The sequence below is a fragment of the Serinus canaria genome, chromosome 8, assembly GCF_022539315.1.
Source record: "Serinus canaria isolate serCan28SL12 chromosome 8, serCan2020, whole genome shotgun sequence".
Classification (NCBI taxonomy): Eukaryota; Metazoa; Chordata; class Aves; order Passeriformes; family Fringillidae; genus Serinus; species Serinus canaria.
Genome location: NC_066322.1, coordinates 8,435,377 through 8,451,607, shown reverse-complemented (window position 1 = coordinate 8,451,607; position 16,231 = coordinate 8,435,377). Strand labels below are relative to the sequence as shown.

Genomic DNA, 16,231 nt, shown 5'->3' with positions numbered 1-16,231 from the left:
TCTCCGTCCCACCTCCCCCGCCAGGAACCGGCCGGAGCCGCACGCTGGAAAGGAGCTTTTATTGAGAGCAAAGCCGCGTTACATGCTGGAGCGCCGGGGAGCGAACAAGCGCGGTGGGCACGGCCCCGCTCCCGGCGCACGGGAAGGGACACAGTGGTCACCCAAACGCACAGGTACAGCCCGAAAGCGAACCCAGGACTCACGGCACAGCAGCAAGTCTCGGCCATTCAGAGCTCTTTTCCTGTTACAGTTTGCTCTCACAATTTCATTGCTTTTGATTTCACTCAGATATCGCATTTTTCTCAAGGACTCCCTGCCCAGAGCACCCAGCCGCTCCTCTGGTACCCCACCAGCAGCTGCACGAGTTAGGGCAGGGAGGAGATCCAGACGAGTGTATTGGCAACACTCACGGCTTTTCATCTGCACTGTGAATAAACACGGGAAGGAACCCTGCCCAACCTGGCATTAGGGTTTTGGGAAGCGTGCGGGATGGACAGTGGTGTAGCAGAAACATCACTGGCATGGGACCGACGCTCCCAGGCTGCAGCACAGACCACTGTACTTAGGGATGCTCGGATTTTGTCCAATTGATAGCACAAGCTCATCCTACAAGTGACCACAGCAATTAGCATTTAGCCATCGACTGTGCCATGCAAGTTAAGAAGCAGCCCTGGGCAGCCGTGTACCAGCAGTGACCAGCTGAGCTCCCTGGGCACAGGCAGTGCAACAGCACACATCAGGTCTAGCTGCCATTTTCACTACTGCTGCTGAAAAGCCTACTAAAAGTAAAGCAGACTGCAACAAAACATTAAAGATTCACAAGGCAGTACTATAATCTTTTAAATTTTAAGGTAAAGTTAAATTTCATACAAATAAACTTCCAAAAATATTTTGCAAACTCTGGCATATGGCTATGATACATTATGTACAAATAAAATATCAGAATGGTTACATTTTATTGCTTTTTTTTCTTTATTTGGTTAAGGATTTATACAGTAATGTATAAAAGGGTATGGGAAGCGGCAAGAAGCAAGTGTTGGCTTCTTGTCCTCTCTGAAGCCAAGGGTGGTTGGTTTGGTTTTGTTTTTAAATACGGCGTTTTCAAATGTCACATCAAAAGCATTTTGGTACTGGGTGGCATCTGCATTACCCAAACAGGATAGAAGAGCAACAGTGAAAGAAGCCTAGGAAATTGGTAACAGGGCTCCAATTCATACATTCCTTTGCTGATTCATACTTCCAAAATACAATTATTGATAAAACATCCAGTCTAAAGTAATATAAAAGTCAACAATTATGAACTGACTTCCTCATAAGCTGATGTTTCAGCGAGGTGGGAAATTTCAACTCACTAATCATGCAAAAAACTCTTAACAAGATCAGTGATATTTGTGAGCAAAATCACCCAACTTGGCCCTGATCTAGCCTGCAAGAGAGAATCCCCTCTGCAAAAGTCATTTTTCAATGTTCCAGAAGGTAATAAATACACTCTGAGTTTAGATCCACTACTACGAACAGATCTAAGTTCCTCTAGTAAGGAAACCTCACTTACAAACCATGTGTCAGTACAGAATGATGATGTGATTGCACATGCCTACACAGCTTTTTACATCCTTCTGTTGGCAAGGAGACAAAAAATAAAGGTACCAAGAAGGGATCACGGTTACAATAGCCAGGAAAGAGCTCACAAGTGTTCTCTGGGCCTTCCCACCTGCTCACACTCCTGGAGTGTATCAGAGCACCGCTGAGATATGAACTGCTCAGGTGCTGCTCAGCAGGCTGCACTGTAGGCTCTTACCTCTTAAGCATCTATTAAAGCTATTAAATATGTTCATTTAAAAAAAATAAATAGACAGGCTCATCTCACAAAATATAATCTGAATGCAACACAGCAAAGCCTAAACAACGCTGAAGTGAAAACTCAAGCACTCGGCAAGTTAATTGCTCCTGTAGGCTCATGATATAAAAACACTTTCAACTCTTCCCTTTAAAAATACATCCTGCTATAGATGGGCATGACTTACCCTTCCTGCTTTCCTCTGACTGAGGCCAAATTTATTAATGGATATAGTCAGTAAAAATCAAAAATTTAGCTGAATCTCTTAAACCCCCATTCCAGGCTCAGTCTCTCATTACAAACAGCTTACTACCAACACAGCCCCTGACACAACTTCTCCTTAAATATGCATAATTTACTCTATCTCAAATATTTACAAGCAGAAGCAGCCCATCTTCACAAGACAGATTTTCCTTCTGCTCTACATAAAGTGCAGCTCTCTAATTTAAGGCAAATTTCAGTGAAATATAAAACCATAGTTTTATTTTAGTATGTACACATTTTAAATTATAAGCAATAATTCCCTTGAAAAGGAAATAACGAGAGGAAAATGTTTCCAAGTTTGGGAATTTTCTGGATTTTAACAAAGTCCCAATATTATGTCCTGTCGACATTTAAATTTGTAAATTTCTTTTCAATAAATGCAACTGAAAAAAAGAGGTGGCAATGTGTACAGTAATTTAGTTCCAAAGATCACTAAAACACTGGGAAAGTGCAGCCATAGTTTTTCATGTTCTGTAGTTTCCTTTAGCTACAGTAACATCCACCAACATCACATTCCTAAACATATACCCTATAGACCTAATGCTAATCTCAGTTCTTTTAGTGTGTATTTCTCATCTCCATCTGTGTCAAACTCCTTAAAGCTCTGTGACTCTTGGGCTGTGGAGCCAAACAGCTTTTGAAGGTCTTTGTATGAGAGTTTTCCATCAGCATCTGCAGGTGCTTTTTCAAACAGTTTCTGAAGATCTGCAAAGAGAACAAGGACTGAGAAACAGCTCCTCCAAGTACACAGGAATATCCTATAAGCTGCTTTCCCAGTTTTACAGCACTGTCTCTTAGTACCCAGTGATTACATACAGCATCCCTGAGTGAGGAGTTTGCCTCCTATGCTGTCACAAGCTGTTGGTAACAGTTTAGGCAAAAAAAAGCATGAACCTTTCTGGATTAAATTACACTAAATCTGTAAAAAATAAATCCCTATTTCGGGCTACAACTAACAGCCCATTTTACAACTACTAACTGCATACAGATGCAGTTATCCCCCACAAAAGCAAGCTCTGAATGACTGTTGCTATACCAACAGGATAGATGATACAAAGGGAAAAGTGTCTATTCACTTCCTGATGCAAAGAGTTGCCCTTTCAGGAGCTGAAGAGACTGAACAGCAAGATCCAGAAACCATTCATCTGACCAGGCAGTGTTCTCTTGGAGAAAAAAAAAAAACAGAACAGAAAAAAGCCCCAGAACATACACACTCATAGCTACTTCTTTTTCCTTCAGCATGTTAATTCTGCCCTTGACTTTTCTCACAGTCTCTGGGGCACTCAATGTAATACTCTGGTACTCAAGACAATTATAATTCACTAAAAATGCACACTTCTGCTTAAATATCACTTTCTTTTACATGCTCTTCTTTCCTTTATTTTTTTAATTGCTTTTTTTTAAAGAAAAAACATTATCCTCAAGCTCTTAAAATTGACCTCACACCTCCCAGCACGTTTATACTTATCCTCTCCTAAACATTTACATGAAATAATCAGAAGAAAAGGTCAGCCTAAACAGGACATACCTTCGATGCTGGAAATTCCTGCTAAGGACAGATGGCTCAGCTGCCCATTTCTCTCTGTGTTGTCACCAGCTGACCTTGAAGCCACCCTTGAAAGGTCTGTGGGCTTTGCTGTAGTACTCTGACTACTTTCAACTGTTACAAAACAATTTCTATTAGTCTTACTAATTCCACAGAATTACACCAAATAAATATCCAATAAAACTGATTTTTTTTAATCACAGAAGCTCTAAGGGATAAGACTATTTCAGAATGTAGCAATATTGTAGCTGCAATATTTCAGAATGTAGCAATGTTGCCCCTTTTTACTTTAATTGAAAGAACAGTCACACAGCTTTAATCTTCCATTCTGTACTAGGAGGTGTGTATTTATAAACTCTCATACAAAGAATGACTTGGGAGTGTTTTCTGCTCCCCACTCGGAGGGTGCTGAAGAAGCTTCATTAAGCAAATTGCATCTGCCTACCTGGGTTGTCTTCACCTTATCAATACCAATATTCCCTAACAACAAGGTATAAGTTTCCATGCACCTGCTTGGAATGAACAAGCAGCACAGTTCTATTGTAAGGAAGTATTTAAAAATCTGATGTTCAGCCAAGTGCAGAACTGAAGTCAGCAGAGGCAGAGACCTTTCCTCTCTGTTACACTTACATTTTGAAAAAGCAAAAACCAGATGTTACTGGGTATAAATTTCTACAGTTAATCACTGCCTGCCCTCAAACACCAGCTACTGATCCACGTGAATCCTGCCAAACACCTTTTAAGTCACCTTCAAATTTTGGAATCATACACAGTTTTCTGTTTTAGCAACTTCAGTTTCCTACCACTTTAACTAAAAAAGCCTTCATCAAAATCTTAAGGAACAGCCTAATTATCCACCTTAATTAGTTACTCTTTGAATTACACAGGGAACCTCCAGGTTCATGGATTACTGTTACAAAACATTCTTACCATTCTTTGATGCCTCAATGGGTCTGTCATTTTCTGACTTGCTTGTGAGAGCACTGATCAGCTGAAGAGTCTCTTTTAGTTTTGATACCTGAGGATCTCTAGTTCCTGCTTCCTGCATATGTACAAAAAAAAAAAAAAACAAACAAAAAAACAACTTAAAATGCACCTCTTCAGTAAATGCAGAAGACCAGAAAAGGTAGTGTGTCAGTACTTTTGACTGACTTTGAAGTATCCAGGCTGATAAATTTTAAAATTATAAACAAGATTTTAAAACAATAAATAAATAAATACATAAATAAATAAATAAACCTATAGGAAGATACAATGAATAAATTCACATGGTCTGTAGGAATACAACAGAATCAGTACCTCAACCTGAAAAACAGGCAATTATTTTGCATACACTCATTTCAAAAGAATCTGATGTTTACTTTCTCTATTTCCTACAGAAAAGAGCAAGACACACTGGAAAGCTGTAATATAAAACAGTCAAGCATACTTGGAGTGAATACTTACACATTAACTAAACTGCTTCATTGTTCCAAAGGTTTGTCTGCAGTAGTGAATACCTTATGCAGGAGCCACTGCATCTCTGCTAAAATAAGACCCCCATATTTTTTAATCTGCAGCTCCCTTACTCTATTCATTGGTACATTCCCAATGACAGGTTGAGTTCACAAAGCCCAGAACTGACAGTGCAGCCTGCTCACTCACCCACCTTCTTTCCAGCAGATGGAAACTAATCTCAGCAGCATCCCCTCCTATGCTCAGCCCACAGTTTGGCCATTCAGTTATACTCACTCCCAGCCAGTGATGGACCGTTACTGAGAAGGGCTTTCAGCAAGTCCTTGACTCCCCTAGTGCCTCTTTGCAGACCTTTGCTCAATTAAGGTCCATTTAAAACATCTTTAGAAAGACAATTACATGCTCTACTAATCCAGTGTAATTTGTATTTCCTTACTTTACCTTCAGTTCTTCATTTGACTGAGTTTCACTATCTAGTTGATCTTCATTTTCCACGTTTAGAGAGGTAGTTGCATTATTCCCCTAGAGAAAAAAACAGAGCAGAGTTTATTCATGTCCTTTTTATTTTCTATAACAGAGTTTCTTTCTTTCATATTTGGCAAATATTAAGCAGAGATAAAACAGGGAAGTTTATTATAGAATAAACATGAAGTCATAAAAATGGGTTATATAATTTACCACAGCAACGTCAGCATGTGCCTTTATTGCTAAACATACAGAACATGTTCTCACAGACTGATCCCAGTGTGGCCCACAGAAAACACTGGAAGAATTTATGAAGGAGAATTTATGAACTTATTTAGGAGGTTTTTTTATTATTGGTGTTTTTTAGAATTAACCACTGTTGAACAAATGCAGAGTCCCACTTAGCCCTCAGTGGGTCTTAACAGATCTATGCCAGAGTGATTCCTAAAACACAGCTCAGTTTGTGAAACCTGCTTCATAAAACAACCACCCAGCTCTTAAATGTCACAGTGTTTTGGGCACTTTCCTGTAGATACTGCAGGAAAGAAATTAAATACTGTTTCTGAGACATTCTTAATGCCACAGTGTTTTGGACACTTTCCTGTAGATACTGCAGGAAAGAGATGAAATACTGCTTCTGAGACACTCTTAATGCTGGTTATCTGTTCAGGAACAAACTCCAGCCTTTCATAAATGAACTCCTAAATATCTCAAGTTTCACTCAGACACTTTCTTGAGTTAGCTCTGAAAAGCTGTATCTGCAGTGTAAGGGAAGTAGTAGCCTGAGGAGACACCCTGAGCCATCAAACACTTACCACAATGGTGGATGAGTTCTCTCTTTTGTCCAGATTTTTCACAACCAGGGGAGAGTTTTCCAGCAGCGTAACTTTCCGGCTGAGGTTGTCAATGGCTGAATCCACATTTAGAAGCTTGATGTCATTCAACTTTTGGTACACCACTACAGTATTATTTAGCTGTTCCAAAGCTGCATGCAGTGCCTGGCTTTCCTGAAATATAAACAGAGCACACGTCAGTTTACCCAACCTCTGCAGCAACTCCTGCTATTAACAACATGAATGACCCAGTTATCTGAGCAGACTTCAGGCTGGCTCTCCACTGACACCACTGAAAACATCCAACTGGAAGCTTCCAGAAAGTTATTCTAACTTTCTAAAAGTTTGAAACTGAGATTCTTCCCCAGGGCTAACCTCTTTGTTGCTAATATATTCACTTCAGCTGTGCAGTGAACACAGAAAGCCTATTCATCTCATTTTCCAGGTCAAGCTTTGTAAGCACAACAATGATTTTTTCCCAAGAAAGCATGTACAGGGCATATTTATATACAGGACTCATTTTTGAAGAAGATATTGACTGTATTGAATGTAAGTAAGTGCAGACATTCTGTTCCAACCCATTCAGCTAAACACCTACACATTAACCTTTTTCTTTTCTTTTTTTTTTTTTTTTTTTTGTTGCTGAATTACTGTTTTCCACACCTCATTACAGTGAGAGTGACTCAGTACATGCCACTCCCAAGTTTGCTCAGATTAGCAAGTACCTGCCATAAAATCCACTCCACTAAAAGCCTTTAACTTATTTTCATTTACTTTAGCAAAGCACACCTGTAATTTGTCAGATATTGGTTTCACTCTTTTTACTCCTCACCCATCAGAACACAAAAAAAACCCCACTCTCAGACCAGGGCACTTTCCTGTTTGCACATACACAGGAACAAACTAGAGCAAAATTATCTTATTATTTGCTTTAAAGGGTGCTATCTGCATTGTCTTGATAAAAAACATACTTTTTGCACACTACAGTACTGCAAAACACATGGGTAAGTTACATATCCATGACACTTGTACCAAAATTCCTTATGCAAGGGAGAAAAATACCTTTTTGCAGTATTCTGTCTGATTTCCCTCAGTCCTTGGTACAACAGTGGAGGGAAGTGAAGGCAGCTGTTTTAATTCCTTCTAAGGAAAGAAGTAGAAAATTTAGTTACAAAATCCCTGTGAATAAGCGGTTAATAACTGGCAGACTGTAGCTAAGGATGTTTTGTTACAAGTACTGTCACTCAGGTCTGCTGTGCAAGCAGTATCTTAACTAGACTAACAGTTAAACACTTAAGGTCCAAATTCATTTTCATTAAACCCCCCTAATTAACTCTTCCCCATTTAATGAAGTATTATGATACACATTTCACTGCTACCATACACGCTGCCATATCTGCAATGTTTTTAGAGCATCCACTGACTGAATCAAGCTTAATTATGTGTCTAATTTAGATTTTATCTGCAAGAATTCTGGTACTGCAGTTTAGCTGAAAAACTGTAATTATTAGTTCAGTTTGTTATTGCCAAGTGAGAGGTCAGGATAAACACAGTGAGTAGTTTCTGCTGAAGACAGTCTGTCATTTCATCCTTATATAGATTCTTAATTCAACCAACAAACTATATAGATATTCTGACATCCCCAAACTTCAAGCATTTCTTTAACTTGCTTCATATTAGGCAGTGTGAAAGCAGTGCATTTTTCTTACCACGTCATTCTGGAGTATTTCTATGGATTTCTTGTATTCCTCAATAGCTGTCTGTATATTTTCAACATCATGAGCCACACTGGTAAGGGTGCTACCTATGTTGGCTACAGTCTGCAATAAAAAAGATGACAGAAAGCTCAGCCTTCCCCAAACTGCTCTGTCCCAAAGTACCAATCAGCTAAACACAATGTTTTGTTTGTGAAACTGCAGGCAGACTGCCACAAAATCAGGCACATGACATTGAAGAATTTGGAAGATTTTTATACTCAAAACTGCAAACTACACCCAATGCAAACTGTGCCCTGGAGGACCTCAGGACACCTTCAGCACCCTTCAGCAGTAAGGACAAAAGCCACTGCCCAAGAGGAATTCCCTCAGTAATCCCTCAGGATTTTAACAACAACAGGTATCCTTATTTCCAGGAATGGTACCTACAAGGAAAAAGGCTCAAGAAAACCAAATCTCACATAAGAAAGGCAATCTTGTCATAGGATCACTTAGGTTGGCAAGGACCTCTAAGACCGAGTCCAGCTGTTAACTCAGCAATGCCAAGTCCACCACTAATCCATGTCCCCAAGCTCCTATCCATGTCCTTTAAATACCCTCAGGGATGGCAACTGCAGTAACTCCCTGTGCAGCCTGCTCCACTGTTTGACAACCCATTCAGTGAAGACATTTTTCCTGTAATCCAATCTAAACCTCCACTGGCACAGCTTTAGGTTATTTCCTCTAGTCCTATCCCTTGTCACTTGAGAGAACAGCCTGACCCCCCCACCTGGCTGCAACCTCCTTTCATGGAGTTGTAAAGAGTGATAAGGTCCCCTTTGAGCCTCCTTTTCTCCAAGCTCCCAGCTGCTCCTCCTCTGTGCTCCAGACCCTTGCCCAGCTCCACTGTCCTTCTCTGGACACTCTCCAGCCCCTCAATGTCCTTCCTGAATTGAGGGGCCCAGAACTGCTGTGGCCTCACTAGTGCCCAGTACAGGAGGACAATCACTGCCCTGGTCCTGCTGGCCACACTCCTCCTGACAACAACATGCCTTCAGACTTGCTTCTGACCAGGACACAGTGAAAATCCAGCCTGCTTGTAGCAGCAAATAAGGAGCTTAGGAAACAGCTTTGTACTCCTCTCAGAAAAAGAAATCCTGGCAGCCCCATCAGCCACACCACATTAATTGCTTTGCATATCACTATCTTGTTAATTATACATTAATTTTGTAGGGATAGGAAATGAGATGTGGCAACCTGTAATGCCACAATGGCTGGACTAACATTAGGTGTTAGCCCAACATAAATGTTTATTGCTAAATAAACAGAACTGCCATGGAATAACCAGGCACATTTCAAGAAGCCATTCTTTTAACCTAAATAAACAGTACAGTTCTTTGATAAAGAATGCTGAGTAAGGCACACAGTCAGACATCATATTAACAGAAAGCAATAAGTTTTGTTTTCCAATTTAAAAAGCTAAACAAACCACATATTTGCATGCAGTTATAAAATTTTATCCAAGTGTCTCATGTGATATTAATATTAGCAACTTGAAGGAAAGCAACCAGAAAGATCAGCTCCAAGGTACCCATGGGACAGCATAACACAAACAAATGCATCTCCAAAAGGGATAAACAAAGCCTTTAAATTTTTAACCTACCACACATTATCACAGGACCATGCCATTTATGAAGTCAAATTTTAAAGACAGGAGAGGCAAATATTCCTTGCAACTCAGGTAGCTCCTGCTGTCAGTGCTGTCCCCAAGAACCCAGCTGCAGCTTAACACACAGAACACATTTAGTGATAGCCACATTTACAGAAATTACCTTCTGAAGTTTCTCTACTGTGAGGGGAAGAGAAATCAGGTCAGCAGCAGATTTTATATTGTTTTTGAGATGATTTACTGTTGAGGTCAATAGTGATATCTAAAACCAAAAAGAAGTACTTAGAATCAGGTAACACAATCCTGATTTTGACCTCCCCAATACTGATGGCTTAATGTGTAACATTTAAACATAAGACAACACAAAATTATACATGTACACACAAAAACCACCCCTGTCTCTAGGTTAGAAATCCTGCCTAGGCTACATTAAAAATATTCTGCCTCCTGCAAAAGAGCAAGTTTTTATTTAACTCTTTTTTAAAACCAAATGAAAGCCACAGAAAACCCTCCTTTTCAGTAAGGTACCCTCTGCCAGTTTTACATTCATCCTCTTAGAAAGAGGCTGTTGCCCAAGAAAGACTTTAAAAATTGTGCAAGCAGTCTTCATGTGGAGGAAACCACCACCCACTTCTGTATTTAGCAACAAAACCCGTCTGGCAAAACCCAGCAAAGCCATGCAACCTCTCCAGCTGAGTGATGGGCAAAGTGGCATCTATCATCCAAACCCTCTGCTACACAAGTGGAACAGAGACTAAAATTCACTTTCTTCTGGTTAAAAAACAAAATTGTTTTGCATGTTGAGGAAAAGATCCTAATTTTACATTAGATCAATGTAAATCAGCTGGCATGCAGACTGTCTAGGCTCACAGCTGTGAACACCAGCTGAGATTATTCCCAGCAGCATTTCCCAACACTTCACAGATAAAAAAAAACAGCAAGAAACTTTTGTTCCCCGAAGATCTGGCTCAGAGTGTAACCAGATCCTGAAGTAACCTGAGGGCCTGCAAGAACCATGTGCAAGTATCCTTAACAGCCAGGTGCAGATAAGAGCATTTTAAGTCTCATGAAGAGCCAGAATAACTGTAGCTGAAACAGTGAGATGCTAAAGAAAGCAAATCAAATTTTCAGATGTGCCCCAGTAAGCACTTCACCACCACAAGGGACTGAAGAAAAATCAATCTAAGCAGGCACCTCAGTACTCTAACAAATTAAACCAGAGCACCTAGGTCAAGAAGAGTTCCCCACACACACCTCTTGATACCATTCACTATGAGCAGCTCTGAACTTTTACCCTCCAGGGGCAGAAATTTCAGTAAAAGCCTTGCTGGATGCTTCATTTGAAGTGTGAGTTAATAGAACATTTGAAGTGTGAGAAAAGAGCTCTCTGGTAAGTGGCTTAGTTCTAGCCCCATCAACAGAGCCAAGATTTACACCAGCTCAGAGGCTGAGTGAGTGTTAGCAGCTTTTATATTCACAGGACACCAGGCCTTGGTTTGTAGCAACAGGAGCTTGCTCTGAGTCAGGTAACTCTTTCCCGCACTTACAAAACATTCTCAGAAATTTGAAATGTCAAATCTCCCATCATAAACATCACAACTATTTGGCAGGAAAATTAAGAATTGCACAGTTCTTGGGTTCTTTTAAATTCTGCCTGAACTCCCTCCACCAGTTATGCAATTTTTTCTCTTGTGATCAGTCTCCAGCCCAGCTGGATGCTCAAGCTGTTTTTTGCTTGTTTATAAGGAGGTTTATACTCTATTTGAACTTTAAAAATAAAAGCTATGTATATGGCCACAGAAGTCCTTAGATAAAATTAATTTCCATTAAAAAGAACTGACTGGAATATTTTATTATTTTTCAAAACCAAGGACTGATTCCCTCTCACCTGTTTATTGATCTCTGTGATATTGATCCAAATTTTACTCAGCCCCAGTTCTCCAGTCTCAATTTGTTCTAGCTGCTTTTGGTTTTGCACCAAATCTTCATTCAGTTTAGGAATTTCTTGGAATGATGTCTTTTGATTAGATTCCACTAAAAGAATGAAAAAATAATTAAAAGCAAACCAAAACAAAAATCCAGGAAAATAACACTAAAAGGCATAAAACAAATTACAAGCAGCAACATCTACAACAGTGAAAGAAGGCAATAACAGTTTCTATATACAGGTTTATTGCCAGTCTGGATTCAGTGTTTACCCAGAATGACAGCTATTTTTTTGTTTTAAGAGTACCAATATCTGCAGAGAGAACCCAGAGAGACTGTACTAAATTTAACACTTTGCATAGTCCTGTCATTCTGGCAAACCTAGTAGGTCTTTATTTAGTGCAGTTATTTTGCATTACCTCCACAGGGGAACATGAAATAGTAATGGGCCTGTGAATAAAGAGTTGCCAACAGTCCCAGGGCAAAGGAGGCAGGTGAAATGAACCTCAGTGCCCTTTTCAAGCCTGCAGAGGGGCTGCTGACAATGAAGTGAATTCCAAGGAGATTAATGTAATTAGTTGTTCTGTGTGACAGAAAGAAACTGAAAAAATAATGTATAAGCTCATGCACTAATGCTGTTGGTAAACAAATCAGTAAACAAGGTCCTTAGAAATTAAGTCAGTTATTACTGCAATTAATATTACAGGAAAGGGGAAACATGCAGCTCAAAGCAATTCCAGTGAGCCTCAGAAATGCAGCTCTTCCAGATCTGCAGTGACTAAGCTGTTTAGCTGTGCTGTGAGGCAATCCTAAATCCCTAGGTCTGAGAAACAAATAAGCAAAGGTTTTGAGATGAAGATGACAGAGTTCTCCAAAATCTGCACGTCCACCCTGTAAGGCAGCACTGGAAGGTTCCACAACAATCAGCCCTCGTTCAGAGCAGACTGCCAAGAGCAGGGGGGGACCTGTGTCATGTGTAGCTGGCAGATCCCAGGACAAACTCCCAGGTGTGACCCACCCAGTCAAAAGGAGAAGCCCAAACTCATAAAACTGGAAAGCTGTGCATATTCAGAAACCCACCTCACTTCTCTTTAGGCAAGTTCTAAAAATACTTTCTAGGTGCAAAGAAACCTGCACTGGATCACCCAAGGTCCAAACAACACTTCTGGGTAAATAAGACTTTGAAAGGTGTATTTTAGCCAAAACAGACCAAGAACTAATTTCTGCATTTGACACAAGCAGCTCACACTAAATCTCATGTTTTCATAGGCTCTTGTAGACAAATTATTTTTCATTTTGTCACTCTCACTGTGAACAGTGGGACTCCACTTGAAGTTTTTTGCAGCACTAGGAAGGTTAAATGCTACATGTTCTTAGCACCATTGGTGACAACTGAAGGGAAAACACTACATGACTTCCTCCTGTTCCAAACATACTTGATGTAAAGACTCTTTTTTATAAAAAGCACTCATCCCATGCTTACTTTGTGCAAAGGATGGCAGAACATACCAAATACTGTCACAAACACCTGCTCTTACGGAAAAAGAAGTCTGGATGAAGATTCAGAGAAAGGTTCCTTTACCAAACTTGCTGTATGACAGATGGGTCACCTGCCTTTGTTTCTCTGTTCACCCACACATTTCACCAAGGCAAAATGTTACCTTTGAGAACCAGGGCGTTCTTGCTGCCTGCTTTTTTTGTTGTTGTATTTAAATGCTGTGCCTCATTGTGAGGCTCCCATCCAGCTCCTAGGCATGGTATTATGATGGCAAGGAAATCTGACATGTTTATCACCAGGCAAAGCATTAAATGCACAGCTTTTCTACCAGAGCTATTAAGAGGAAAACAAGGCCATCTGTAATTGCCAGACAGGGAGAACACGCTCAGGGAGAACAGCTGCTTTAACAAAGAGCTCTGTGTTGAACAGGAATGATGAAACTTAACTACACCAAAGCCAACAAATGCCGTGCTCGTGCAAAACTTTCATCAGCAGCACACCCTTTAAGGGGAGCAGTCCACAAAGAGCAGCAGTTGCTCACCCAGAACACAGAAACAGCCACAAAGCAACACTTGGAACTGGAGGTATCCTCCAGAACTGGTGGACAGCAACTACAGCTAACTTGTAGAGTTCAGTATCAGTTCACACAAAAGCACCTCTATCAGCAATTCTCTCACACCCAGGCAGCCTGTTCACCTTGGCAGACAACTCCCACCTCACATGCCTGAACAGGAACACCTAAACACCAACACCAAAGAATTTCTACACGCACTTCCTCAATGCCTCTTTTATCACAACCAAGGCAACACATTTGCTTACCTTTTTCAATCTACACAGGATTTCAAACACTACTAACATAAGGCACCAAAACAAATCTTGTGCCCAGAGGTGAGGTGCAGAGACCCAAGAGCATACCTTAGATGCACATATCGCCATTTGTTCAACCTCAGCCTACAGAAATTATTATATTGAAAATCTTGAGGTGGGAATCCCGACATGGACGGACAAAACCTGAGTTTTACAAGCAAAACACTTCATCCTAACTTCCCACTTCCAAGTATTAAACTCTGCACCACATATAAATTAACATTAACTCTACACCACACGTAACCCAAAGTAAAAGTTGAACATGAACAGGTCAGTGCAAGCAAAATAAACATTCAGAGGATACAGAGAGAAAATACCGTACTGAAGTAACATTTAAATGGCAGTAATTCCATAGCAAGTATCAGAGGCTTTATAAGAGTTCAAGACAAGACCATAATTTTTCTTAATTTTTTTTTCAGAATTCCCTAGACTGCTTTGACAGGTCTGATCAGAACTTTTTCTTTGGAAGAGAGCACTCTGAAGACTAAAGTCAGGAATTTTAGAAATGTATACGCAAGCAAATACAGGCCCACCCAGCCCAGTGTCTCTGCTCCTCAGAAGATACAGAGCAGGCAAGAATATCTAGCATTCACCTAGTCTGTGTTCTTGCCTCAGAGCCCTCCTCAATTCAGATGTTATTTGTCTACTCAGTATTTTCAGACGTTGACTGAGCAGGCAAGCAACTAAAGCTCTTCATACTGCTCAAAGAAAATATGAAATAGTAGTTACATTCATACTTACTAGTTCGAAACTTCTCCTTTATTGCATCCAAATCCTCCTTGAGAGCCACCTGCATCCAGACTAAGCCAACACACGCGACCACACAAGCAGCAAGAATGACAAACGCACATAAAGGGTAACAGAACCTGCAGCACCGCAGGTAGTCTCCCCTGCAGAAAACAAAGTAACAGCTTGTGAATATACAGCAGTGCCTAGAAGTGTTATTTTAAATGCTACAAAGTAAAGGACAGCATTGTAACAGCACACATTTTGGCTGACAAGGGCCAACAAAGAGCATTTTCAGGAATAAATAAGGCTATAAAGTCAGGTCACGGCTGTTACTCTCTATTCAGTTTATCCTCGGTAGGCACATCAAACGTATTTAAAAGCAGCTGTCAGGTTTCCTTTATTAAAATATCCTGCTCCGCTGACATAAACTTATGCCAGGCACATCTGCTTGATAGCTTGAAAAACACGCTTCGAGACAAGGCATTACCGTAATGTTACAGACAAGTACTTCTAGAGCGTTCTGAATTGTGAAAGCCCAGATTTCCCTGAGACATGCCTACTTTCAGGTATGCAGAGAGGCCCATTATTAATGCTCTTACTTAACTGCAAAGCTTATTTACTGGCAAAAGCACAGCACGTCCCCGAGAAAACCAGCACTGTGCCAGCCCGCAGGACGGTGCCATGCTGAGCACACACACACACACGGGTAATAGCGCCCAGCATCTCCCCCAAGTTTAGTCCACAAGGACTTGTGCTGCGACCCGATGATACTTCTATCCCCAGACAGGCGACCTGCGGGGGTCGGACACGCTCAGTGCAGCTCCGGGTGTCCCCGGGCAGTCCCCAGCCTCACACGCCCCCTTTTAGCCCCAGCTGCGAACCCGACCTGCCGAAGGCAGCGCAGCCCCGCCGCGGAGCCGGGGCAGGACCCGTCCGAGCGGGGCCCCGCAGCGCCCGGGACTCACTTTCCGCAGCGGCCCCGCGCCCCTGCGAACTCGTCCTCCTCGGAGCTGGACTCGGAGTCGGAGGCGGGCGGCTCGGTGCGCAGCAGCCGGTGGCCCGAGCCCTTCTTGGCGGGCTTCTTCCTGCGGCCGTCGGCGGCCAGGCCGATGAGGGCGTTCAGCTCCTTTCGCTTCTTCATCCTCTTGTGGGGCGGCGGCGCGGCCGGCGGCTGGCTCCCGCCCGCCTCCTCCTCCTTCTCCTCGGCCGCCGCCGCCGCCAGCGCGCCCCGGCTCGCCAGCCTGCGGCCCGGCGGCGGCTACAGGCGCTCCGCGGGGCCGCGGCTGTTGCTCCCCCGCCGGCCCCGCGGCGGCTCGCCCGGCCCCGCGGCCGCCGCCCGCCCCGCCCGCGCCATGGCCGCTCGGGCCGCGCCGCGCCCGCCTGCCAGCAAGCCGCGCTCCCACTGGCCGCCGCGGGACCGCCCCGCGCGGGCCGCCGAGCGCGGGCAG

The 16,231-nt window shown here is 42.1% G+C and overlaps 1 protein-coding gene across 3 annotated transcripts; it reads right to left on the bottom strand.

Annotated features, from left to right (window-relative positions):
* Positions 1 to 40: 40 nt before the first annotated feature.
* On the bottom strand, positions 41 to 16,131 carry EFCAB14 (EF-hand calcium binding domain 14). 3 transcript variants are annotated; one of them, XM_050977437.1, is made up of 11 exons: positions 15,749 to 16,131; positions 14,796 to 14,944; positions 11,652 to 11,797; positions 9,927 to 10,025; positions 8,110 to 8,220; positions 7,463 to 7,540; positions 6,383 to 6,574; positions 5,544 to 5,624; positions 4,578 to 4,689; positions 3,630 to 3,761; positions 41 to 2,806 (listed from the first exon to the last, which is right to left on the bottom strand). In XM_050977437.1, the coding sequence occupies exons 1-11, from the start codon at positions 15,922 to 15,924 to the stop codon at positions 2,631 to 2,633; spliced, it is 1,452 nt and encodes a 483-aa protein (XP_050833394.1). In that variant the 5' UTR covers positions 15,925 to 16,131; the 3' UTR covers positions 41 to 2,630. The 3 variants fall into 3 exon arrangements, with proteins under 3 accessions (XP_050833394.1, XP_009086942.3, XP_050833395.1); XM_009088694.4 differs by having other exon boundaries at positions 7,463 to 7,543; positions 15,749 to 16,129; XM_050977438.1 differs by lacking the exon at positions 9,927 to 10,025 and having other exon boundaries at positions 7,463 to 7,543; positions 15,749 to 16,130.
* Positions 16,132 to 16,231: the final 100 nt, after the last annotated feature.

Bases quoted from the DNA above. Each gene is read 5' to 3' on its own strand.
- EFCAB14 (XM_009088694.4), bottom strand. From the start codon at position 15,924: ATGAAGAAGCGAAAGGAGCTGAACGCCCTCATCGGCCTGGCCGCCGAC. The intron at 3,762-4,577 runs GTAAGAATGTTT...GTTTTGTAACAG, and splicing joins CATTGAGGCATCAAAGAATG to TTGAAAGTAGTCAGAGTACT. The intron at 2,807-3,629 runs GTATGTCCTGTT...TTCTCTTTGCAG, and splicing joins AGGAATTTCCAGCATCGAAG to ATCTTCAGAAACTGTTTGAA.